General features: G+C 48.6%; 1 protein-coding gene across 1 annotated transcript in view; it reads right to left on the bottom strand.

Annotated features, from left to right (window-relative positions):
- Window positions 1–21,044, bottom strand: part of KCNK10 (potassium two pore domain channel subfamily K member 10) — a 156,365-nt gene that overhangs the window by 22,803 nt on the left and 112,518 nt on the right. Inside the window, exon 4 of the mRNA XM_061429636.1 lies at window positions 19,558–19,718. Coding sequence (XP_061285620.1) covers window positions 19,558–19,718 — 161 coding nt within the window. The remainder of the gene's footprint in view (window positions 1–19,557; window positions 19,719–21,044) is intronic.

Consider the following 21,044-nt stretch of genomic DNA (forward strand, 5'->3'; position numbering starts at 1 on the left):
CCACTCCAGTACTCTTGCCTGGAAAATCCCATGGATGGAGGAGCCTGGTAGGCTGTAGTCCATGGGGTCGCTAAGAGTCGGACACTACTGAGCGACTTCTTCCACTTTTCACTTTCCTGCATTGGAGAAGGCGATTGCAACCCACTCCAGTGTTCTTGCCTGGAGAATCCCAGGGACAGTGGAGCCTGGTGGGCTGCCGTCTATAGGGTCGCACAGAGTCGGACACGACTGAAGTGACTTAGCAGCAGCAGTGGCAGCAGAAAGTGACTGGTAAATCTGTGAGAATGTTTGTGGTTGTCACCACTGGATGGGGCCCTCCTGGCACATAATGGGTGGGGAGTTAGTGTCATAAGTCAAAGGATTATCTCAAATTTAACATGAATAACCCACTGAGGAATATTCATGAGCTGAGAACATAACTCCCTTCTAGATAAACACACACACACACACAGTTCTTTTTGCACAGTTTGATACAGGCTGAATTTCCTAAGACTATGACTCCAGCGTAAAATTCAGCAAGAAGGCTGAATTTTGACAAGTTTGGAACCTTGCCAACAACTGCTCTCTATCTTGGAAAACCACAGCCCTGGCAAGAAAGTCCCCACGGCAGCTTAGTCACTGATGTAACACACCTGGCCCGGCCTCTGCATCTGACATGTATTAATAGATGCAAGGTCTAACCATGTCCATGTGTCTCCCAGGGATTCATGACCAAGCACCTATTACAAAAATACGATTCCTTTATTATAAATTACCTTGCTTTTATTTTTCCTTCATCTTGCAGTTAGAAAATGGTGTGTAGGTTAAGTTGTACTACCTATGAAATTCGTTTGCATGTAGTAAAGGAATAGTAATAAATCATTGTTCTAAAAGGGGGTGTTGGGCAATTTCAGGTGAAACAAAGCAGTAAGAATATTGCCTAGCACTGTGAAGAAGGAGAGGTCTGATTCAGGACTGGGTTTACTGAACTGTGTAGGAGGTTTCCCAGGTGACTCAGTGGTAAAGAATCCACCTGCCAATGCTGGAGACACAGGAGACGGGGTTCAACCCCTGGGTCGGGAAGATCCCTAGAGTAGGAAATGGCAACCCACTCCAGTATTCTTGCCTGGAAAATTCCTTGGACAGAGGAGCCTGGCGGGCTACAGTCTGTGGGGTCGCAGAGAGCCTGACGCCACTGAGCGACTGAGCGACTGAGCGCGCGCACAAACATGCAGAAATCTGGAGATGAAAGAGGGCTGCCCTTTGGGCCAAATACACAGGCCTTTAGAATTTCCCCTGCGGACGCAGAGATTTCTCCCCAAACAGTATCATCAAGGATCTTACTTTTAATTGTGAAAAGCTAATTTTTTTAATGAATTTTTGAAGCGTAGTCGACCTACAACACTTAGATTAGTTCCGGGCGCACAGTCCAGCGGTTCGATATCTCTTATATTACAAAGGGATCACCGTGCCACATCTAGCTACCATCTGTCGCCACATGGAGACATGCCAGTATTCCTGACTGTATTCCCCCCGCTGTACACTTCATCTCCACGACTCTTAGTTTGGAACCAGAATTTCGTTCCTTAATCTCCCACACCTCTTCCACTCAGTGTTTAAAACAATTTGACCAAGAGGAACTTTCCTCACAGTCTGGTTGGTGAGTTCTTTTCCTGTTGCTGTTTCCCTAATAATGGGAGAGAACCTGAATTCAAGATATTTCTCAAAATATTATTAAAGCTAAAGACATGATCACTTTTTTAAAACACTAGAAAAGAGACAGAAAGCAGCATGCCCATTTTTCAGGCAGAGAGCGGTCTCATCTAACCCTCCAACTACCCCCCGGAGAGGCTCCTAGAAGCAGGTGTCACATGTTTATCCGGCCATCTGGACAGGTCTTCTTCTCCTTCTTCCCTGGAGGAAAAGTTGACAGGCCTCCAAAGGGAAGGCAGGAGAGAAAGACACCCACCGGACATACAGAATCAAAGGGCTAAGGACAATTGAGACTTTTTTTAAAGAGCAACAGAGGCAAGAAGCAGACAGCGATGTCAGGAAAAGGATGAAAGCCAAAAAGAAAATGGTGCTAACACGGCCAGCACGCCATATGGCACTTAGATGGCATGCGTTTTGTTTCAAATGTTGATGTTTGCTTTCTTGTTAGTTGTGGTGCCAACTCTGTTACCGTCCTTGATAAAATTCATTTTGAAAAAAAAAAAAATCACACAGAAGCTTCTGTGCTATCCTGTGCTACCCTTAAAAATCACACATAAATTCCTTTGCTTTTTTTTCTTAACTTCAAGCTCTAGATTCCTGTTTCTACACGTTCAAACTAAAGTGTAAAGCGTTGATCAAATTGCAAGGGAAGACCCCGGTAACTGATACGAGATGCGGATCACGTTCATCTGTATTTAACCGTGAGACAGAAGAGAGGTGGGTGCGGAATGTGGATGTGGAGACAGCCAAATATGAATCATAACAATCTAACACAAGCCCTTCAACTATTCCCCAGGCGCAGGTAGAAATGGTGTTGATGTTGTTTACAGTAAAATTCACTTCTGCCAAGGACTGGAAAAAAACTAACCCAAGGGACATTGCTCAGTCTAAGTGGAGCCCTGGTGGCAAGAACGCAGTCTCTGAACAGCAGCACAGCAAAATCCATCTTCCAGGGGGGTCCCAAGCTGACATTTGAGGAGCCAGGTATCTTTGGGGAGGAAAGTCTTGGAACTCCTTGCTGCTTTATAAAAATATGTACGGCCCTGTGTGTCTAGGTCTAGTAAGAGCACATGCAAGTGAAGAGGCAGCCAACGTGTAGCTAACATAGATTCATTTTCCTCCTTTGACTTTCTTTTCACCCTCGTGTCTCCGTGTTCTGTGGTGGAACACCACGGACACATCTGCCTGAGCAGCTGCAACTAATGAATGGCACAGCCTCCCCCCTCGCTCAGACGAACAGTGGGAGCTCATTCAGACCTTCCGGATTCTCCCTTTGCTGATTCATGGCCAGTGCATCTTTTCCTCCAAAGGTAATAACTGATGCTGGAGCTCCGTCCCAGGCCCAACTCCTCCTGTCCATCAGAGTCCCTTTGTCTGTTACTGCTCGTCTGCTTCATCTCCCCAGCCCCACCCACCTCCACGTCCATCCCTCAAAGGGGAGTGCCAAAGGCTGCCTTAGTAAGCATCCCTTCTTCAGTCAGGTTCACTGGGGCCACTGCATAGCCTGCACATGTTGGGTGTGTGGAAAGGAATCTGTTTGTTTCTCTTTCCAATTCACCATCAATATGTACTTATTGAATGCCTTGGAAGCACTTCCCAGGTGGCTCAGTGGTAAAGAATCCGCCTGCCAATGCAGATGCAAGAGATGAAGGTTTGATCCCTGGGTTTGGAAAGATACCCTGGAGAAAGAAATGGCAACCCACTCCGAATCCACCTGCAATGCAGGAGACCCGGGCACAATCCCTGGGTCAGGAAGATGCCCTGGAGAAAGAAATAGCTACCTTCTTGTCTGGAGAATCCCATGGACAGAGGAGTCTGGCGGGCCACAGTCCACGGGCTCACAAAGAGCTGGACACGACTGAGTGACTATGCGGGCAAAGCACTTGGTACTCAGCAGGTCCCAGAGGCAGACAGAGAAAGGAAGGCAGAGGAGAATTCTCTGGCAGTCCAGCAGTTAGAAATTTGCACTTCCACTGCAGGGCACCTGGGTTCAATCCCTGGTTAGGAAGCAAAGATCTCACAGAAAAAGAAGAAAAGTAAAAGAAAGACAGAGTATCCCTTAGCTTCAAAGCCTTTATGTTTTAATTAAAGAGAATAATCCATTAGCTACATAAGACAGGTGCATCACTGAAGACGTGTGACGTCAAATACACAAGCTGGAATTCACAAGGCCCCACCCTGAGCTCCCGAAGCTAAACAGTAAGTGACATCTACTAGGTGCTACGCGGGTGCCAGGCATTGCTCTCATGCATCAACCAAGTGCCCAAAGCAGTAGCTCCTGTTTTTAATCTCCATTTTTCAACAAGGAACCTGAGGCGCTGCCCGGGGTCACATGGCTGGGAAGTGACAGCTCAAGGCTTATGCCCTGAGGCTGAATGACTTCCAAGGCCATCTGCCCGGCCCTGGCCTCATGATGGACACTGGTCTTCATCACGCCTGTTTCCTCCTTGGGAGAAGGGACTGTCCGTCTTTACTGTCATATACCCCCACCATGCGGAGAACACAGGAGGCCTTATTTGATTACTGATTAGGCAGCTGACCTGGGGAGAGGTATGAAGGAGCGGGCACTGTGAGCAGCTGGAGACTGAATCCCTATGAGGCGAAGGCAAGGCTTTCAGAGCGGCAGGGCCAGGCGGAAACCAGGCGTCAGCGGCCCACAGAGGCCCAGGCAGGCAGCCAGGGCCAGGGGCGCAGGGTGGGGACACGCCCGGGGATGGAGACTTGGCCGGAGGGGAGGGTCGGGGGCAGGTGGAAAGGAGGTGGGCGGGGCCCATCCTGTCCACTCTGTCCCCCACGACTGAAGGGGACAGCCAGCACGTCAGTCTCTGTGGCCTATAAAAGTTAAAGAAAAAGGAAAGAACAAGGGCTGGTGAAGACGTGCAGCAGCTGGAAGCCTTCGCTGGTGGGAAGGGAAAAGAGTGCAGCTCCTCGCAAAATGAAACAGAATCCCCACATGGTCCGTCATCCCATCCCTGGCTGTACACCCAAAGGAATTAAAGACAGGGCCTCGAACAGACACTTGCGTATCCACGGTCAAAGTGGCATTATACCCAATTGCTGAAAGGCCGAGCAACCCGAGTCCACCGACAGACGGATGACTGGATAAGCAGTACGTCGTCCATGTCTACCGGGGAACACATTCCGCCTTAAAAAGGAAGGTAAGGATGACAGCCGCCACAACATGCGCGAATCCTTACAGACATCGTGTTTAGGGAAATACACCGGTCAGCAGGACAGGTACTGTGCGAGTCCCTTGGGAGTTTCTAGAGCAGCCAAATTCATAGAGAAAGAAAGTGCAGTAGAGACTGCTGGGGGTTGGGGAGAAGGAGGAGCCACTGTTCAGTGGGCAGAGTTTCAGTTACAGTGGAGACATATGGTGACGACGACTGCACAACAGAGCCAGTGCACTTAATGCCACTGCAGTGTCCGTTAAAAATGGTTGAAATGGGAGACTTCCGCTGCGGCCCAGCAGTTAAGACTCTGAGCTTCCCCAGCACAGGGCACAGGTTCAATCCCTGGTCAGGGAACTAAGATCCCCCTAATGTCGTGTGGTGTGGCCAATAAATTTTTTTTAATTAATTTAAAAAAATGGTTAAAATGGCAAATTTTATGTTATGTATATTTTTACCACACTAGAACAAAACAGGCATAAAGAAAAAGTTAAAGGAGGCTCTAAAGAATCCAACATACTCTTGGGGTCACCTTAAATGAAAAAAAGACCTTCTCTGAAACAGTGACTATGGCCAGGACAAAACTGTTAATTCTACGGAAATATGCTGATCTGAAAAGACAGGCTTGCTCTCTACTTTTATAGTCAGCTTTTCTGATGATGGAAATCCCTTGCAAACATTAAAAAAAAAATCCTCAATTCCCACACATGAATAGGACATTAGGTGCCATTGATGAGATGGCTGGATGGCATCACCAACTCGATGGACATGAGTTTGGGTGAACTCCGGGAGTTGGTGATGGACAGGGAGGCCTGGCGTGCTGTGATTCATGGGGTCGCAAAGAGTCGGACAAGAATGAGTGACTGAACTGAACTGAACTGAGGTGCCACTGATTATGAAAACATATAAAGAAAAAAAGGAACTATGAATCCAGGAATCATATTTTTAAATGAACTTGAGTGGATTACTGATGATTACCCGATTTCCTGGTGATGGTAAAGAATCTGCCTGCTAAGCAGGAGACCAGGGCTCAGTCCTTGGGTTGGGAAGATCCCCTGGAGAAGGGATAGGCTACCCATTCCAGTATTCTTGGGCTTCCCGGGTGGCTCAGCTGGTAAAGAATCCGCCTGCAATGCCAGAGACCTGGGTTCGATCCCTGGCTTGGGAAGATCCCCTGGAGAAGGGCATGGCAAGCCACTCCAGCATTCTTGCCTGGAGAGTCTCCATGGACAGAGGAGCCTAGTGGGCTACAGCCCATGGATTCTCAAAGAGTTGGACATGACTGAGCAACTGAGCACAGCAGTATTCTGTCTACCAACAATGCTTGATGCAAGGAAAGATTCAGGGAACCGCATCCACAGGGTGAGAACCACAGCTCTGTTTTAACAAGAGACTAAACTCAGCAGCAAACTTTCAAGATACAGCACAAAATCATCAAGTTAAAATGCTACGATGCATAAACGCAGCTCTTCTCAGAAAATATCAATAAAATTCAAAGTATTTTCTCTCCCGAAATAAAGTGTACTTCCTCCAACAAGAATATACATTTCCTGGGCTCCATCAATTCAGGCAGCCCTTTCTTACTCAAAGCCATCAGAGCCTGCTCAGTAGGGCGACCATACCATAGCTAGCATGCTGTCACCCCCAAGGGAGCAGCCTCTCTGGGGTTAAGGTTCAGAGCACCAGCACACCTGTCAATAATGACGTATCCTAAACACTCTCCCTCTCCTAAAACAAGTTCAGAAGTGGCTTAGAATTTATCAACGACCACTGACATACCAGTCACAGACCACACACCCCGCTCTGCACTGCGCAGACTCAGGTCAACCATGGCATCCCTCAGTTTTTAGGAGCCTAATTTGTCAGAGACCCTGATGCTGTGAAAGATTGAAGGCAGAAGGAGAAGAGGGCAACAGAGGATGAGATGGTTGGATGGTATCACCGATTCAATGGACATGAACTTGGGCAAACTCCGGGAGGTAGCGAGGGACAGAGAAGCCTGGCGTGCTGCAGTCCACGGGGTTGCGAAGAGTCAGACGTGACTTGGTGACTGAACAACAACTTGTCAGAAGCTACTCCAGAGTGCTTTATTACTTGCTTGGTTCCCAGAACTAGCATGAGGCTAAGTGTAAAAGAAAAAAAGGTGTCCTTTTTTTTAATATTGATAAATGTAATATCAAAAAAGAGGAGAATTCTATAAAAGGGTAAAGGATTATTATTCTATTATATGAGTGTCCTCCAAAGACCCAAACCACCCTGTGAAAATTGGTGATGAAGGGTGAACATGGGAAATCATCCACCTCTTAGGCTGGTTTTATGATACTAATAAAACTATGAGTACTAATAAAATTCTTGGACTAAATTCATAACTCAGAAGTGCCTGGAAGTTTTAAAAACCAGTTACCATACACACTAAGGCACTACTGGATTGTCAGTACTTTCAAAATGCAAAGATATAAAATGTTTTTGTGGGACTTTCCTGGTGGCCCAGAGGTTAAGACTCCATGGGTCCGATGTGGGGGGGCCCAGGTTCGATGCCTGGTCAGGGAACTAGGATCCCACGTGCTGCGTGACTTGGCCAAGAAAATAAACAAATAATAAAATGTTTTCTTCCCCAAATCCCTGGGATTCTAGGAAGCAGCCATCTCTTTCATGGGCGTGACCCAGCGGGTAAGGAATATCCATACAAACATTCCAGAGACTTTCCTCGACTGGAGGGTGGTTTAGGAAGAGCTTCTCCCACCACTTTCCTGGAATTTGTCCTTGGTATTTAGTCACTAAGTCACGTCTGACTCTTTAGCGACCGCATGGACGGTAGCCCACCAGGCTCCTCTGTCCATGGGATTCTCCAGGCAAGAATACTGGAGTGGGTTGCCATTTCCCTCTCCAGGGAGCTTTCCCAAACCAGGGATTGAATCCATGTCTCCTGCGTCTCCTGCATTTGCAGGCAGATTCTTTACCACTGAGCCATCAGGGAAGCCCTTCCACGAGTTTAAGACTAGTTAAATCCCCAGTGGGAATTAAAATCTTGACATTAATGCCCTCAAAGCCCAGCTTCTCAAAACCACTGAGGCAATCTGATGAATCCAGAAAAAGGAGAGTTGCCTTAGGAAGACAAGACCATGTGCCAAGAAGCTGGGCTTAGAGCTGTGTGTTCCTCTTACTGTCAATATCGAGTGGGTTGCACACAGGACAGAAATGAATGGAAGAGTGGAGAACGCAGTCTGCCTGGCAACTCCACTTGCAGAGGTGGGCCCAGACGAGTCAGCCGCCAGGACAGTACAAGGCCCTCTTCTACAAGTTCACCTTCACATTAATCACACAGCAGACATGAGCAAGGGGGCTTCAGCCCTAGATTAATCTGCAGAAGAGAACACCAAGCAAGAGATGTCTGACAACAAAGAGCCAGATTCGGGAGCTAGAGCCAGTGCAGAGAGAAGAATCTGAGGCAACAGGCCAGTTCAAAGTGTCCACACATGAGATAAAGCTGGAAAACCAAAACCCTTTGGTTGCAAATAAAGACAGGGCCAATATTAGGTATTTTTCTCAACTAGCCATCTTTGTCTGTCCCTAGGTCTTACTAAAGCTTTCATGAGAGACTCTTCTGAACCATAGGACACTATCCCTGCCTTACAAGAGAAAGTGGGAAGGAAGGATGGTGGGAAAGCGAAGTCTACGTGTGCTCATTGGGATGGGAGATTTGGTTTGGAATCTCTGCTGTCACTTATGGACTGAGTGATCTTGGAGAGCTCACAGAACCAGTTCAAGCTTTCCAATCTCACAATTAAGAAGGTAAGAATTATCCCTTGAAAGCTTCAGTTCAGTTCAGTCACTCACTCATGTCTGACTCTTTGCAACCCCATGGACTGCAGCACGCCAGAATTCCCTGTCCATCACCAACTCCTGGAGCCTGCTCAAACTCATGTCCATCACGTCAGTGATGCCACTCAACCATCTCATCCTCTGTCGTCCCCTTCTCCTCCTTCGTTCAACCCTTCCCAGCATCAGGGTCTTTTCCAGTGAGTCAGTTCTTTGCATCAGGTGGCCAAAGTATTGGCGCTTCAGCGTCTATCCTTCCAATGAATATTGTGGACTGATTTCCTTTAGGATTGACTAGTTTGATATCCTTGGAGTCCAAGGGACTCTGAAGAGTCTTCTCCAACACCACAGTTCAAAAGCATCAATTCTTCAGCGCTCAGCTTTCCTTATGGTCCAACTCTCACATCCATACATGACCACTGGAGAAACCGAAGAGCTTACTTTGAGACCTTGAGAGCATACTCTAGGTAAAGCCCACAACCCAGTGTCCAGCACACAGTAAATCCTCAAAACACATGCGTACCTTATCTCCAGACTTCCATACTGAGTCCCACAATACTCAGCCTGCCTCAACCAAATCCCACTGGACAAATGACAAGTCTCCCTATAAAGATTCCTGCATACAGAAGTTTGTAAATGAATGCCCATCCCAAAGTAGCAGTCAGATTCCCAGAAGCTTCCTGTGATCAAAGTTTGCCAGAAAGACGAAAAGAGACTCTGTTAAAGCTACCTTAAAAATGTTTAAAAGGTAAACATTATCCAGGCAGTATTTTAAGTAGTTATATTTTAGGCAATTTGATAGTCTTGCTGTTTTAGGAAACTGTGAAGATGCATTTTAAGGGCCATTAAAATATTCATCTCAGATGGCAACAGGAGACACCTAAGGGACATTGGCCAGTTATAAAAGATTGACAAGAAAGAGGAAAAATCATACATTAGATTAATCCCCAATGGGCTAGCTAGAGATAGTGCTGAGATGGTTTGCCTGCTGAAGAATAGTGGAACCAACTATCTTTGGGTATATCATCAGAATCAAGACTCCAGGCATGTTCCCTTAATAGCTAGAATGATCTTATTCCTGGGCTTCCCAGGTGGCGCCAGTGGTAAAGAACCCACCTGCCAAGCAGGAGACCTGGGTTCCATCCCTGGGTCGAGAAGATCCCCTGGAGGAGGGCATGGCAGCCCACTCCAGTATTCTTGCCTGGAAAACTTGGGGTCTCGAAGAGTCAGACATGACTCGGCACACAGACAGCAGTCTCATTTCCGGAGTATAAGGTTTCTAAAGCCCTCTTTACGGACCCATCTGAGAGAAGAGAACTCTGAGCGGGAACAGCACTGGCCCTAAAGAGCTTGTGAGGAAGATTCATCCAGGGGGCCAGGATGCGCCCCTTCCGACCTGTGGCACAACTGATCCCTTAAATCCCAGCAGAGTCAAGTTTCTTAGCTGGGACAGTTTTGCCCTCGAGAAGACATGTAAAAATGTCTGGATATGTTATTGGCTCTCATATGGGAGACACTGATGATAGTGGCATCTAGTGAGGCCAGGGGAGCTGCTAAACATCCCACAACGCACAGGACAGGTCTCAAGACAATCTCCAGCCCAAAACATCCACAGAGCCAAAGCCGGGCAAGACTGCGTCAGAGGAAGGGAGAAAAGAAGGACCATCCGACCATCATGGACAAGGGCTTCCCTGGTAGCTCAGCCGGTAGAGTATCCGCCTGCAATGCAGGAGACCTGGGTTCAATCCCTGGATTGGGAAGATCCCCTGGAGAAGGGAACGGCTACCCACTCCAGCATTCTGGCCTGGAGAAGTCCATAGGCTGTACAGTCCATGGGGTTGCAAAGAGTCGGACCCAACTGAGCGACTTTCACTTTCTTTCATCATGGACAGACTGTGTCACGGCTGGCATTAAGAGATGCCGTGTAGTCTGTTTGGTGGACGTCACTTATATAGTTTGTGCCAAATGAACATTAGGGACAATATTCTTCAATGATTTCAGCTGTTCTGAACCTAATCAAGAAAGCTTTAAAAATATATGCCTTCTCTGCATTTAAAATCAGTTACCAGCGTTTCCCCAGGCTCAGTGGTAAAGAGTCCACCTGTCAATGCAGGAGACATTGGTTTGATCCCAAGCCCAGAAAGATCCTACATGCCGCAGAACAGCTAAGCCCGCGAGCCACACATGCTCTGGAGCCCCTGCTCTGCAGCAGGAGAAGCCACCGCAATGATAAGTCCGGGCACCGCAGCTGAGAGCAGCCCCACCCGCCACAGCTAGAGAAAGGCAGCAACGGAGACCTAGGGCAGCCATAAATAAACAAATCTCAGAAACATTTACCTCCCATCCCCTTCCAGCCCCTTAGGAAAAGTAAGAAAGCAAACTGCTCACATTAAAACCAGGGTCTTCTCTCTGATCAAAATCCACGGAACAGGTGGCTCAGACGGTAAAGAATCTGCCTGCAATGTGGGAGACCTGGGTTCAATCCCTAAGTTGGGAAGATCCCCTGGAGGAGGGCATGGCAACCCGCTCCAGTACTCTGGCCTGGAGACTCCCATGGACAGAGGAGCCTGGTGGGCTGCAGTCCATGGGGTCGCAGAGTCGGACACGACTGAGCGACTCAGCACAGCACAGCGTGGCATCCGTGTAACGTTAGTCCTCCTGGGTTATTTCTCAGGACTGCACTGTGCACACGGTATGCACTAGTACAGGCATGTCACAGGCAGACACGCGTTCACACACACAAACACCGCACACCGCCAGGCACTCTCAGCCACCACCTGGCCCTCCCCCGCTCCCCTGACTACTCAGGCAAGACGCTGGTGTGCATGACTAGTACCCCAGTGACCTTCACCAGTAATGCCAAGAGCTGGAAATCACAGTTGAAGCCACAGAGCTGAGAATAACATACAGTTCCCCAAACAAGAGCTTTTATCTTCTTGAAATAATAATTATTTTGCTCACCCCACTGCTGTGGGGACTCGCTCAAAGACACCCTGTGAGAAACAGAAGCCCCCCTGCCAAAGGTGCTCTTCAAAACCCTTCCTTGATTCATGCCAGGCACACGCAGAGGTCTCTGGAGCCCTTGGCTTTCACCACCAGCCCCTTTCTCCAACCCAAAGTGACTAATTCCCCCACGAATTGAACATCATTACCAGATTGAGACTGTCATCACCCTGTCTTAAGCATTTGGCGGGTTCTAAAGTCCCCAGGTTATCACCGCATTGATAAGCCTAGGGCAACATGTTATTTGTCAGCTACAGCCAAGCTCCTTTGGTTCCAAAGGCAAATAAACATTTCTGCTGTTTCCTTGGGAGGGAAAGGCCAAAGAACAAAAGTGTCCCTTGGTTTTAGAGGCTCTATCGGAAAGCCTGTGGACCCGCCAGATGAAAAGAGGCTGCTGCTCTTTACCAGAGGCCAAAGTCCAACTCAGAGCAGGAAAATGAGATCCAGTCCAAAATCTGACCAAGTTTCCTACAGCGTCCAATCAAGCGACAGTCAGCCCAGCCCAGCAAGAGCCCGCCCACAGCTGGGAAGGGAGAGGCCGCCCACTTCCAAAAGCTCCTTTGGAACCAAGGTCAGCCCTGCTCAATCCCAAGCAATTATCCTTCCTTGCTAACTGCTCAGATTTCCTGCTGGACATCTGGGAAGAATTACTTTTGCTCTATATGATGTTGTTTAGTTGCTAAGTCGTGGCCGACTCTTGCAACTCCATGGACTGTAGCCCACCAGGCTCCTCTGTCTGTGGGATTGTCCAGGCAAGAATACTAGAGTGGGTTGCCATTTCCTTCTCCAAGGGATCTTTCCAGCCCAGGGATGGAACCCATGTCTCCTGCATTGGCAGGCGGATTCTTTACCGCTGATCTGCCAGGCTTTCCTTATGTTATATAAATATTTACAAATTGTCCCAAGCCCAGGCTCATTCACTCCACTCTTTGTGGTTTTAGGCAAGTCACTTAACAAATCATGGGCTCCATCTTTGTTGGATGCAATACGAGCATCACTAGAGATGTGGTCCCCAAAGAGCAAGGCCACCTGCATGTAAATCCCAGGGATGCCTCTCATCCTACGGAGCCAACAGGCAGTCCGAGGGCATCTGCACACGGCATGGCTCATCGACTTACCCACCCCCTCGCCGTCCTGGGGATCAAACAGTGCGTCCCAGGCCCTCTTCCAGGTGGGTGGGGCAGGGTGCCTTGTTAGAGCCAGTGGGTTGTGACTGGAGGCCAAAGCTCTGAAGAGCAATGTCATGTCTGTTCCCCTTAAAAAACCCTCATGTCTGGAGAAATGCCCAGGCAGCCGCAGTCTTGGAGAGGGTAAGAATACACTACTGGTGTTGGTGACCATCGTATGTAAACTAACCTCCTCTGACAGAGTCAAGGGGCTTCCCAGATGGCTCAGTGGTAAAAAATCTGTCTGCTATGCAGGAGACATGCGTTCGATTCAGGACATGATTCGAGTCAGGAAGATTCCCTGTAGAGGGAAATGACAACCCACTCCAGTATTCTTGCCTGGAAAACCCCCTGGACAGAGGAGCCTGGCAGGCTACAGTCCACGGGGTCGCAAGAGTCGCAAGAGTCAACTTAGCGACTAAACGACAACAACAATACCGACTATACCTCACAAAATAAAATTTTTAATGTGATTGAGTAGAAACATGCTATCTGGTCCTGAGGCAGCCATCTTGCAAACCACGTGGTAGTAAGTCTGTGGATGGAAAGCCGATGTGCCAAGGAAACTAGAGCAGGAAAAGAGCAAGCCTGGGTACACGCGCGTGACATTGTGACTCAGAATAAGAAAGATGGGTTTGGTCATGGTCTTACGGACTTCCCTGGTGGCTCAGATGGTAAGAGCATCTGCCTACAATGCGGGAGGCCCAGGTTTGATCCCTGGGTCGGGAAGATCCCCCTGGAGAAGGAAATGGCAACCCGCTCCAGTACTCTTGCCTGGAAAATCCCATGGACGGATGGAGAAGCCCAGTAGGCCACAGTCTATGGGGTCACAAAGAGTCGGACACAACTGAACGATTTCACTTTCACTTTCCTGGCACAGGGCTCCTAACACCCCTGGAATTTCCCGAGACCCATAAAGCTTCTTTTGTTATGTTATAGAAGTGGCTTTGGGGTCATCTACGGATGGGAGTTGGTTACCAGGGAAACCAGAAAAAAACCAGGAACAGAGGGCCGAACTTTCAGCCACACCCTCACTGCACCCGAAACCCCTAATTTCCAGTGGGGCTGGGAGAGGGGCTGGAAATTGAATCAATCGCCAATGGCCAACGACTCAATGAGTCACACCAATGGGATGAAACAGCCATAAAAATTCAAAATGGAGGAGACACAGAAGGTTCCAGGCTGGTAAACCAGAACGCTCCACGTGCCCCCAGGCCAGGCCCCGGAGCCCTGGGGAGGCACCACTGGTTTGGGACCTTGCACCGTGTAGCTCTGTGTCTCACTTTTGATCCACACCCTGAAATGCTCCTGGTGATACAGCAGTAGTCTAGTCAGCAGGCTGGCCTCCTGAGTTCTCTGAGCCACTGTAACAAACTAACTGAACCCAAGGAAGGAAGGGGTTGGGGGGAACCTCTGATTCATGAACCTCCACTCATCAGAAGTGCAGAAACAAGCTGGACTTGCTCCATCGAACACAGAGAGCAGGCCTGTGGGACTGAGCCCCTAGCCTGTGGGACCTGATGCCAATTCCAGGCAGACAGTGCCAGACTTGAGTTGAATTGTAAGACACCGAGCTGGTGTCAGAGAATTCCATGTGGGGAAAAAAATCCACACTCTGAAACTCGCACCAGAATCCTTTGCGTGTTGCTGGGAAAAGGATGCCTGACGCCTGAAGCAACCTCGCTCCAGGATTCTCCCTATGTAAGCTGTGTCGAATTCTTAACCCTCTGTAAATCAGCAGAGGGGAAAGGCCCACTTTCCTGGCCTCACATTCCTCATAGAAGAACGCCAGCCAGAGTAACACTCCTGCACTTCCCCACGCCAAGCACAGCTGGGCAGGAGCTCACCCAGCGGACTCTGCAGGGGGCACCAGGTCCCCTCGCCCTGCTGGCTTGGCAGAAGGGACCGAGTCCCCTCACCGGGTGGGCTCGTCAAGAAGCACCAGGTCCCCTCACCGGGCAGGCTCGACAGGAGGCACTGGGTCCCTTCACTGGGCGGGCTCGGCAGAGGGCACCGGGTCCCCTCACTGGCAGGCTCGGTGGGATCGGCAGGTGGGACTGAGTTCCCTCACCCAGCGGACTCAGCAGAAGGGACTGAGTTCCCTTGGCTTGGCTCGGCCCCTTTTCTCTCTTATTTGAAACCTTCTTCAAAGGTTTCTTTTGTTTGAAGACTTTCTTCAAGGGAACTGCACTCTGTTTCACTCTCTCTGGTGTAGCAAGTAGAGCAGACCCTGCCCTCACCAAGGAGGCCTGTGCTACCGAAGACCAAGATGGTGTCGGGGGGCAGGGTCTCTAAAATGGCCAAAGATACAGCACCCTGACCCCCAGAACTCGGACCACGATGAGCGACCACTCCCATGACTCTTACCTTACATGGCACAGTTGATCTTAAGAGATAAGGTGAGATATCTCATCTCTCATCTAACTGTGGGTTTCTCTGGTGGCTCAGATGGTAAAGAATCTGCCTGCAGTGCAGAAGAACCGGGGTTTGATCCCTGGGTTGAAAAGAGTCCCTGGAAAAGGGAATGGCGACCCACTCCAGTATTCTTGCCTGAAGAATTCCATGGACAGAGAAGCCTGGCAAGCCTGGCAGGTGCGTGGGGTTATAAAGAGGAGGACATAACTGAGCAACTAACACACACACAAACATCTAATCACATGAGCTCTTAATCCACAGTGCTTTCTCCAGCTGACAGGAGAGTGCAAAGGGGAAGTCATTGAGATAGAAGAGGGATCCCATGCTGTCTTCGAAGATGAGGGGCCCTGTGCCAAGGAATGTATGCCACCTCGGAGGTGAGAATGGCCCCCACCCTATGACCAGCAAGGAAACTGGAGTCTCAGTCCTACAACCACAGGGAACTTATTCTTTGCCAAGATTTGAATGAGTGTGTAAGCAAACTCTTCCCCAGATCCAGAACCCAGCCTGGTTGACACTCTGACTTTTTAGCCTTTGATATCCTGATCACGAACCTTTGCCAGGCCCTCCCAGATGTCTTACCTACACAACAATGATGTAATAAACCAGTCCTGCCTTAAGTGTCTGCTGCTGCTGCTGCTAAGTCGCCTCAGTCGTGTCCAACTCTGTGCGACCCCAGAGACGGCAGCCCACCAGGATCCCCCGTCCCTGGGATTCTCCAGGCAAGAACACTGGAGTGGGGTGCCATTGCCTTCTCCAATGCATGAAAGTGAAAAGTGAAAGTGAAGTCGCTCAGTCGTGTCCGACCCTCAGCAACCCCATGGACTACAGCCTTCCAGGCTCCTCCATCCACGGGATTTTCCAGGCAAGAGTACTGGAGTGGGGTGCCATCGCCTTCTCTGGCCTTAAGTGTCTACGTTTGCCCTAATCCGTTACACAGCAGTATAAAACTAACAGAGCATGGAAATCCTCCTAAATCAGGGTGAAAATGGTTAGTAAGTCCTTCTGGCATCAAAGCTAAAACTACATTCTCTGATGAGCTTATTAGCACAAAAGCTGGCCTTTTAATCTCCATCTGACTTCTGTATCTATTTCTCAATTAGTTCATAACTCCAGAGGGGGAAAAAAGAGTTTTCATTTATTCACCCCATAAAACCCCCAACAGTCGGATATTTAAGAATACTTTTGGCATTTCTACATAATATTAATACAATAACTCTCAACAGTTCTTTAAAAGGAGGCTCAGACCTGGAATGGGATAGAAGAATCCAACTATGTCACCTCAGAATCTCGGCGCCTAGATTCTGTATCTTACCTTGACTCCACTGTTCCCACATACCAGGGCAAGGAGAAGACTGCGTCACTGAGAAGTGAAAATCACCCTCGTGGGAACCACAAATTCACACCCCCAAGCTTTGTTGCTTTATACAATTTCTAGTTCTCAAAATAAGGCTTCCCTGGTAGCTCAGATGGCAAAGAATCCACGTGCAGTGCAGGAGACCCAGGTTCAATCCCTGGGTAGGGAAGATCCCCTGGAGAAACAAATGGCTACCCACTCCAGTAGTACTGCCTGGGAAATCCCATGGACCGAGGAGCCTGGCGGGCTGCAATCCATGGGGTCGCAAAGAGTCAGACACGACTGAGCAACCAGCACTTCCACTTCTCGAGAGTAAATGGCCTTTTAGATGTAGTTCAAATGAATAGCCAGCTTTGAGACTTTCTACCAAAACTGCACACAGCAAGCAAACTGAGGCAGAATCACTTGTTTGTAGACTAAGTGTGCTCGTAGTCCTCCTGGCACTCTGACACCCATCCACAGCACCTTCCAATGTTCTGCAAAGCACACCTCTTGTGCTGCCAATCCAGTGATACCCTGCTGGCGCCTTCCTGAAAGGCTCCCGATCCTTGATGGCACCGCAAGGAAGTGAGCAGGCCATCAGCATAAAGTGAAATGTGAAATTCTGAGGGCCCTGTCCCAGAGTCCTGGTAATGATCCATTTGAGATGCAGCTTTAAGGGGAAGGAAAACCATCCTCTCTACTTGCAGTAAGAAATTCATTAGGGGAACTAAGTCCCCAAATTCAGGAGCAGATGCCGTCAAAATGATTGCAGCCTCTTCCTTCATTTAGAATACAGTTTCCAAATTTTATTTTTTGCTAAGGGGGAATTTCGAAAGCTTGTAGTCTGATCTTTCCTTTCCACAAATAAACTCAGATCTAGAGAAGCGATATAAAAATAAAAACACCAGATCAGACATTTCTCCACTTGAATTCTGTTCTTCTGAGTGTTCAAGCCACCAGATTCATTTTTCTCTAACTCAGAAACCATGAGGCCATGGCTAACAGGCTACCTCTGAGAAGTTCAAAACAGCCCTTGGAAACAAGGTTGCCATGTCTGGTGTAGGGAGACCGGAGCATCTGATGGTTTCCATGGTGACCACGGTGCCCAGGTGCACACTCTAATGAGGCTGGCGGGCCAGCCAGCAATTCAGACCAAAGGTTGTGGAAAGTTCCAGGAAGACCCCCATGTCACCAAGCCACTCATGAAATTCTAATGATGGCCTACTTGCCAACAAGTGCCCCCTTCGGGAGACAGACACTCAGCGGCACTGAACTCTGTGTCCGGCCCTGTGCCGAGCTCTTTTCCGTACATTATTCCATTTCACCATCACCAAGACCTTACAAAGTAAATTCGAATTCCACCCCATTTTGCAGATGAGTAAACTGAGGCAGGGGCTTCCGCGGTGGCTCAGCGGTAAAGAATCCGCCTGCAGTGCAGGAGACATGAGTTTGATCCCTGGGTCAGGAAGATCCCCTGGAGGAGGGCATGGCAATCCACTCCAGTATTCTTGCCTGGAGAATCCACATGGACAGAGGAGCCTGGCGGGCTGCAGTCCATGGGGTGGCAAAGAGTCAGACACGACTGAAGTGAGTTAGCAAGCACACATGCAAACTGAAGCAGCTCATACAAAGTCCCCGAGCTTGCAGAAGACATCTCCAAACCAGCTCTAGAGCCTCATTCCTCCACTCAACTCAATAAGAACTTATGAAACTGCTCAAGGGGCGCACTCCCTTACAGTCTTCTAAAGAGAAGTTTATGTCATGATTTCCTGTCTCAGAGCGGAAAACAAGCGCAGCCTTAGAACTGATCACTGACCTATTTCTGCCCATCATTTCCAGATTCTGATAAAGAGCTCAAATTGTCATTTTTAAATACGAAGCCATCATAAGAAATAATTCCCTGAAGGAAGTTTGATAAATTTGAGAATTAGGTAAAAAGATGAGAAAGAGAGCAGAAATGATCTTACTCCTAAACAAAACAAGTGTTCTGTTAAATTTTATGATCAGGTATGAGCTAAAGGGCATTGGAAATCCCAGTCCAATAACTCCACATGCCTGTCACTGATACCAGGAATGCCACCTCTAGTAAACAAATCCCTTGCACTCAGATTTTTGTCCCTTGTTTCAAGGTGAGTATTCTCAAAAAGAAAAACTCCCTAAGGCAATAGCAATCATCAACACCTTAGTATGAGTCAGTACGTGAGCGGACTACTGCTGAGGGAGCGCTCAGCTGTGGGAGGAGAGAGAGGAAGGGGCCATGAGGAGACAGATACAAAGCACAAAGCAACGTCTGGGACTTGCAGGCATCTGGAAGAGGTCTTAGAAGCCAGGATCAGCCTAAGACGCTGGGCTTGGAAATAAAACAGAGAGAAGGAGCTCCAACAACAAAATGGAGGGTTTATAATTCTCTATTGCCAGGCTTCCCCGGTGGCGCAGCGGTGAAGAATCTGCCTGCCAATGCAAGAGGCGAAAGAGACACGGGTTTGACCCCTGGTTCAGGAAGATCCCCTGGAGGAGGAAATGGCAACCCACTCCAGTATTCTTGCCTGGAGAATCCCATGGACAGAGGAGCCTGGCGGGCTACAGTCCATGGGGTCGCAAAGAGTCAGACACAACTGAGCGCCTGAGCACCACTTTATTGCCAGTACACTAAAAAACACATCTTCCTTCTTTAATAAGAAGCTGCGTATGCCACATGCCTCCAAAATATGTGTTGGAAAATCCACACTTAACCCTCTTGTGTTGTGATTCCAGGGACACTGACAAGAGATAGGAATTAGGAACCGTACCTGTGAATACCACGGGTCGAAATAAAAAAATCTGACCACAACATTGAACTACCCGATTGAAAGTGAGGATGACAGCATGAGACCCTGGTAATTTCTTCTGGATCCTGTCAGGCTAAAGCCAACTGGATCACAGAGGTTAGGGTTTAAACAGACGCAGTACTCACTCGAAAGACCTTCTCCACTCTTGCAATGCTTTTCCCAAAGATGGTTCCAAGTTGGTCTCCAATTCCAGCCAATAAGAAACCAAAGAGTGGAATTCCAAAGATGGCATATAAAATACAAAAGATTTTGCCTCCTTCAGTGCTTGGAGCAATATTCCCATACCCTGGTGAGAAATATTAAAAAGAGAGAGGGAGAGTGGTGAAGCGGCAGAGAAATTAGAGCACGGAACCAAAGAACCTGACTTCCTAGAGGGCTTCTTCATCCCCACCCTGAACCTCAGGAGTTTTAGGAGCGCTCCATTCTAAAGGCCCTACAAAATTGAGAACATCGTTTCATTGCGTCTCTTCTTTCTCTCCCTGTATACAGTTTCAAGAGGGTCCAGGTTTCCAGGATCTGATAAGATGACATGTATTTCACTAGATGACATTTTAGGAGATCTGTGGTCATCTAGAATTGCGTTTCTGGTAGAAAATGGTACCACCCATTTCAGAAACATCAGACATCTTCGGCGTGTCTGGTTTAGGGACACTGGGCACCTGAGGAGGGTTGACCACTACTTTTTTAGATTTGGGAAGAGCTTCTCCTATCCAGCCTCGTCCTGTGGCCATCCCCTCTATGGGTCGGACTGTGGCTGTCTCCTGCATTTGCCTTCTTAGGGTGACGGGTGTTCCACATTCAGGAGGATGGGTGGTCTAGGACGAATTCAGAAAGGACCCCTGGATCATACAGCCCTGCCCTGAGAAGCCTGAAAAGAGTCAGGAGTGGAGGAGGAGAGGCTGAGTGCTCCTTCTCACGTGGACCAGGATGCTGAGCTCTGCCTGGGTCTCTCTTTCTCTTTCCTGGGAACTCCACGCCACCTGAGTAGTGCCCACCCCGACCCGCCCGCTTCTTGCACCAAGAATCCAGGGATCCTTGGATGCAGGTGTGAACTGAAGGTTTGGTGGTGGAATGGATGTGTAAACACAAAACAATTGTCCAACAGCCAGATCTATAGCTTGCTTCAAACAGCGCTTCGAAAACACCCACATCCACGTTCTCGAGAGTTCTGCAGCTAGGTACCTAACTAGTGGATATTTGGCTTACTCTCTCTGACAGGACTGAAGACGGTGGTGCTGGAAGAAAAAGGCGTACAGCATTAACACACGTTTTACAGAGATGAGACTCTAAATCACTCGGTGGTCACGCCAGTGAGTGCTGCAATATTACACTAACCAGTGTCTAGCTAGTCACCTAGCTTAACATTCTCTCACAGCAGCTGACAGGGAGCCTGCCTCTAACCCACGCAGTAAGTGAGTTATTGGGCTCATGGCTATTAGCACGCTGGGGATTTGACACAGGAACGATAATGCTGACGGCCCGTCTGTCATTCAGCCTCCTGTGGGCCTGGAGGACTCACTCTTGCTTCCTGCCTCTGGGTGCTGAGTCACCCGGTTATTTTCCTGTTCAGTTTTCCAAATCAGAATCATTCAAACCTCTTATCACAAATCAT

The sequence above is a fragment of the Bos javanicus genome, chromosome 10 (assembly GCF_032452875.1).
Source record: "Bos javanicus breed banteng chromosome 10, ARS-OSU_banteng_1.0, whole genome shotgun sequence".
Classification (NCBI taxonomy): Eukaryota; Metazoa; Chordata; class Mammalia; order Artiodactyla; family Bovidae; genus Bos; species Bos javanicus.